This window comes from Vanacampus margaritifer, chromosome 5 (genome assembly GCF_051991255.1).
Source record: "Vanacampus margaritifer isolate UIUO_Vmar chromosome 5, RoL_Vmar_1.0, whole genome shotgun sequence".
NCBI classification, from domain to species: Eukaryota; Metazoa; Chordata; class Actinopteri; order Syngnathiformes; family Syngnathidae; genus Vanacampus; species Vanacampus margaritifer.
The window spans coordinates 11,663,824-11,669,381 of record NC_135436.1 but is presented as its reverse complement, the minus strand read 5'-3'; the positions used below and the strand labels follow the sequence as shown (position 1 = coordinate 11,669,381).

The following is a 5,558-nucleotide window of genomic DNA, read 5'->3' as shown; positions in this document are numbered from 1 at the left end:
AATGATTCAATCAGTTTTCAAAATGAAACATGCATTCACTGGACTGGCAATATAAAGAGCTCCACTTTTTCATTCTTTGACTCATCTACAATACAACTCATGTTCACTGACTCAGTCAGTCCTTTAGCTCATAGGACAATAGTTGGGTGAGTCTTGCTGCTGCCACAACTCGAGCTCAGTGTGTCTGTGTGAACGTTTGCTCCATTTCTCACGACCTTGAAGGAGAAAGGCGGCCCTGTCTTGTTGCATCGGCGGCGTCAGAATTGCTCAGCCCGTTTGACCCGAACACAGGCAGCACTGGTAACATCCTGTCAGGGTCTGGTTACTATCATTTGTTGCCATTTAAAGTACAGTACTGTAAAACATATTTTTTTTCCAACTATCCATTTATTGATAGGCTATCTACAGATCTTTTATTGATTTTAAGTGGTTCAAAGTAATAAATGCACCTATATAAGACACACAGGAATAATCATTTCAACCCCCTCCCACACACACATCTTGGACAAATGATTAGGTACAGTCAGCTGTAAATTTGTTTTTCTTTGATGTAATTAATAAGCTCATGCTCCTATGCAGGAAAATAAAAAGCCCAATTAGTAAATGCTTATTCCACAACATTTTTCCAAGAAAAGTCTGGAGGGTGTAAAAAAAACAAAAAAAAATAAATAAAAAGCTACAAAAGATGCGCAGCATTGTATTATATTACTTTATTCATCTTTTTTACAATGTAATTACAATACAAATATGTAGGTTTAAATACAAAAAAATCTGTAAATAAAGATTAAAAATAAACTCCACTGTTTTCTGTTACCGTCACTAAACTAGTTTTACAATCAAGTTCATGAGGTCATTTAGTTTGCTTTGTTGCAATAACCTACATATAATTTAGAAGGGCGTGTAAACAAGTCCAGTTAAAGAATATTAAGAATTATAAGAATATTTTCAGTCAACAATAAAATAGGATCTTGTTTTATATATTTGGATTTGTTGGCTGGGGGGAAAAATAAGATTTGTCAGGAGAAAAAAAAAAAACACCTGATAATTGGAAACTTCACACCATGTAGGAGTTTCTTTTTAGAAGGCAGCCTATCAAATAGCATCACTGCCTCATTGAAAAATATTTTTATAAATTAATCAAACTAAAACAAACACGGAACATTGTCAGAGACTCTTCATACAATTCAACGCCCATTTAGAGCACCTGATAAAGTTCTGCATTAAAATAGTTCTTCTTCTAAGACTTGATGACCTCACTGGCGTTTCAGTTTCTACATAAAAGGAGTCTTGCATGTTTGTGTATATACGGAATATGCTAAAGTTGTAAAAATAAATACTGAAAAAGATTCTTTGCAATGCAGGTTTTAAGAGTTGAGTAACATGATTTGGGGGATGGAAAGGCTGTTTTGTGGGCAAGGCGACAAAAGTGTCTTCTGTTTTCCTCACGCTTGTTCCAGCTCTCGTCTTCATCATCATGTTTGTTCTCCATCTCACTGTTGCTCCGTTCTCTCCTTTTGTTGTTCACATACAGTTCATTTATCCTCTTCTTTCACTTCTATCCATGTTCTCATTCCACCTGCCACCATTGGAAACATTGCAACAGAAGGATGTAGTTGAACAGATTCAAGCAGAATTTGATTCAAGTCTACCCTGTAATTGAACACGTTGATGAATATTGGAAGGTAGTGCATCATCACATTTGTTGTCCTTGAGTTTTCTGAAACAGGTAGATGGCTACCGTGAAGTGTCTGTTTAGGATATTCTGCAGTGCAATGGAACATCATATTTTAGCAACACAAATGTCCACTGGAGATAAAGTGAGGCTCTATTGATTTGTCTGGAAAAGCAAACGTGTCCACTGTACGGGTGGGAGCATCATGCCACTATATACACTTGCCAGGCAACATGATACATTTCATCCGTGGGGATTTGGTTCCTGTAACATGACTACATTTCCCACAATGCCCGGACTCACCTATTGATGACCTCTGTGGTCCTGTTTGTTTCCCTAGAGTTCAACAAAAATAAATATATTGTATGGGATAAAAATATCTTAAGGAAACACTTAAACATTTTGACTTTAAGTAAATATAACTTGTCAACGTAAAAAAGTACAATAAATAAAATTATTTTGGCAATAAATCACTAATACTGGTCAGTGGGTCCTCTTAAAAAGTCTACACACCCCTGTTCAAATGCCAAGTTTTTTGCAACATATAAAAAATGAGGTCAAGATAGGTAATTTCAAAACCTTTTCCACGATTTATGTGACCTATTACCTGCACACTCTTTGAGAGGAGAGGTAATAAGAAACTGAGCTGAGATAATGTGGTTGCATAAGTGTGTACACCGCCTCATAACTGAGGATTGTCATCAGAATTCATTAACACCGGACGTGTCCAACCACACTGGCTGTTTGCATACAGTCGATATTCGGGTTAAGATCAAAATTCCGACTTGTGAAAGATTCTGAATAACCCGTTTACATGCGTGAGTAGACAGAGTTAAGCTATGGTTACATGGTAATGTGATTGATCCATAGGCTTGTCTTTCAATAGGCTGAAGCCAGACAGCAGCCATCTTAGGTTGCCACTGTTACTGACAACTTCTGTTATTTTTTTCCACTGAAAACACTTTTAGCAGTGCGTGTTGTACGCTAGGATACCTAACCAGAGTCATGAGAGCCTCGGAAAGAACAAACATCACCGTTTGTATCAGCCATTAAGAGTATATTATCTCAGTATCATCAATTGTGACTGACAAAGGTTAGGTTTACATTTCAAAGCTAAATTTGTCTCGATGGGCTTTGCGTTCATTTCATTATTTAAAAGGGAAGTCAGCCCCACTAGTCTAAATACGATATTTTGGTTAATATTCTGCTAGTGGAATATGAGTTAAGCAGTAAAATAAATCAGTTTTATATCAGAAGGCGGCCATTTTGCCACTTGCTTTTGAGCGGAAATGACATCACAGTTGCTCAGGTAACAAGCTCAGCTTCAGAAAACAGGTGAGCTGTGATTTTGTCGTTGCCTGAGCCCTGAACAACTATGATGTCATCTTCAGTTGACAGCAAGTGGCAAAATGGCTGCCCCCTGAGATGGGTAAAAACGGCTGGATTTTGCTCCATAATTTATACTCCACAAATGTAATACTAATCTGAATGTCATGTTTAAACTAGTGAGGTCACATATAACATATTTTGTTCAGAAATGTTTACGGTTGACCGATCTGAGGTTCTGAAAACGTGATGCAGATGAATCTTTGAGTAGGACTCAAGAGATATACCTTATCAGAGGAGATTTAATATCGCATTCTTACCAATTAAATGTGCAGGTAGCGCGTCTCCCTGACTTACTGGTACAACCATATGCCATACTCTACACAGTGGAATTTTTGCCATAGAGACAGAAAATGATGTGAGAACGTCGGGGAGAAATCAATCTATTCAAGTTAGGCGGGCTTACTTAGCAAGTGGCAACGTAAGATGGCCGCCGGCGAGTAAGAGCCATTGCCATGTCATGACGCAAATAGACGTCATTTACACCTCTAATTTTCAAACGTTGATAAAATACATTATTGTCATGTCACTTACCACAGTAATAAAATAGTCCGTTTCCTCCTCGCTCCAAAAGTGTATTACTGCGCTGCGTCCAAAATTTGCTATTGTTTATCCCTGCTTGTGTATTTCCGGTGGGTAGATTTGGACAGATTTTTTAAAATTGTGTTGTGCAAGTCATGATCACATTATGAAAAAGTTTTGAAATCTTCTATCTTAATCAACAGGGCTGTGTAGACATTTTGCATCCACTGTACATAAAACGATTCGGTCATTCATCATTTCTTCTGCCAAATACTGCCAAAATCAGTCAATAGGATTGGAATGCATTTGAGTCACCTTTGAAAGAAAGCAACCACTGAGCGGGTCACTGAGTGACAGTCAGTGTGTCAAGGGACTTGCAGCTGGTAGAGAAAGTAAAGCCGGAGTGCAGACATGACAGCGGGAAAGAGGCGAAAATGAGGTGAAGTGGCAGAATTGAGATCATCACATGATCCCTTTGAGACGTGAAAAGCTCCCAGTGACAGCCCAGCAATCTGCAAAGCTTTCATTGGAGCCTCAAGAAATCATCTATCTGTAGATCCGCCATTAAAGAGCTTTTAGGAGCATACTCAGCTGCCACCAAGTTTCAGGACCTGCATACCGGTCAAAGCAGGGATGCTTGTACTACCTCACCTTAGAGCTCTATCTCAAAAGTCTTCTGCAGGTTGTTGGAAAACGGGTTGGCTGCTGCTGCTGGACTTTTGCTTCCGGGTGCCTGAGCTGCTGGTTTGGCGTTGGTGCTCTCAAGTGCCGCCCACTTGGCCTCAAAGCGCTCATCATCTTGTGAATTACCGGTCACAGGCGCAGTCAGCTGACTGCCTTCCGGCGGCCAGCTACTAGTGCTGCCGCCATTCCCGTTGCCGTTCTGATGGGCCGCTGAGGCACTGCTGTGCATCGGGAGACCATTTATGGCTGTGGAAAGTGGAGGGGTGGCGGGGAACGGCGTGGAAAAGCCTCCAGTGGGCACTCCTGAGTAAGGCTGGTGGCTGCTGCCTGTTCCAAGGGATCCCACTTTCGGCCCACCGACTCCGGAGCCGATAGCACCTCCCGTTCCAGACGAACCAGTGGCCGTGCAGAAGACATTGGCCACCATTTGCGATGGCGTGATTCCGACGACGGGTACGCTGACGTTCGGGTAGGTCATACTGCTCGCCAAGCCTGGCATATACGTTTGCATGGGAACAAAAGCCGGTTGGACGGGCTGGCTGGCAAACATCCCCACGGGAGCCGACGCAGCGTCGAAGGCCAAAGGAAAGGGTTGCAAGATGCTTGGGAGGGAGCCTCGGGGTCCCGTGAGCGAGGGGTGGATCATAGGGGCTCCGGACATACTTGGACCTGACATGGTGGGGATGGACATTGAAGGCAAAGACATAGGGGGGCTTGAAATGGGCGGGCCAGGGATCAGGGGGACGGATGATATGGACATAGGCGGAAGGGGCATCGGTGCCTGAGTTGGGAGAGCAGAGGGGCCTGCAATGAGGGGTTTGGACATGGTACCAAGCGACATGGAGTGAGTCGGCACTGGGGCCAGACCCGTGATCTGCTGACTCGATACAGACGGCGGCCCCGGAATGCTGGGGATGGTGGGACCCGGTGGGGGTGTCTGCTGGGGCCTGACTGCCTTGGAGACCTCTTCTAGCCATCTTTCTGCCTCCGAGGGTGTACGTTTATGTCCGCTATGCATCGCCGTCGACGCCGGAGGAGGAGAGTGGAGAGGAGGATCTGGCTGAACCCAAGACGACGCAGCTGAAGAGATAACGTCATGGATTCATGGAAATTACTGTATGGAAGTGAATGAGCCAGAAATCTACTACTGCTACGTATGATTTAAATGTTACCCTGCATCGGCGCTGGAGGAGGAGGCAGGGCTGGAGGCACCACGCAGGTTGGCAGGCCGCTCGCAGATGGACAAGGGTTGGAGAACGGGTCCTCAGATGGCTTAGTGAAGGAGGTGTTGATC

General features: G+C 43.3%; 1 protein-coding gene across 5 annotated transcripts in view; it reads right to left on the bottom strand.

Moving 5' to 3' along the window:
- Positions 1-695: 695 nt before the first annotated feature.
- Positions 696-5,558, bottom strand: part of numbl (NUMB like endocytic adaptor protein) — a 58,612-nt gene continuing 53,749 nt past the window's right edge. For all 5 annotated transcript variants that reach the window (XM_077566561.1, XM_077566562.1, XM_077566564.1 and 2 more), the window contains 2 exons: positions 5,437-5,558; positions 696-5,344 (listed from right to left, as the gene is read on the bottom strand). The exon at positions 5,437-5,558 is cut by the window's right edge. In XM_077566561.1, coding sequence (XP_077422687.1) covers positions 4,233-5,344; positions 5,437-5,558 — 1,234 coding nt within the window. In that variant the 3' untranslated portion in view covers positions 696-4,232. The remainder of the gene's footprint in view (positions 5,345-5,436) is intronic.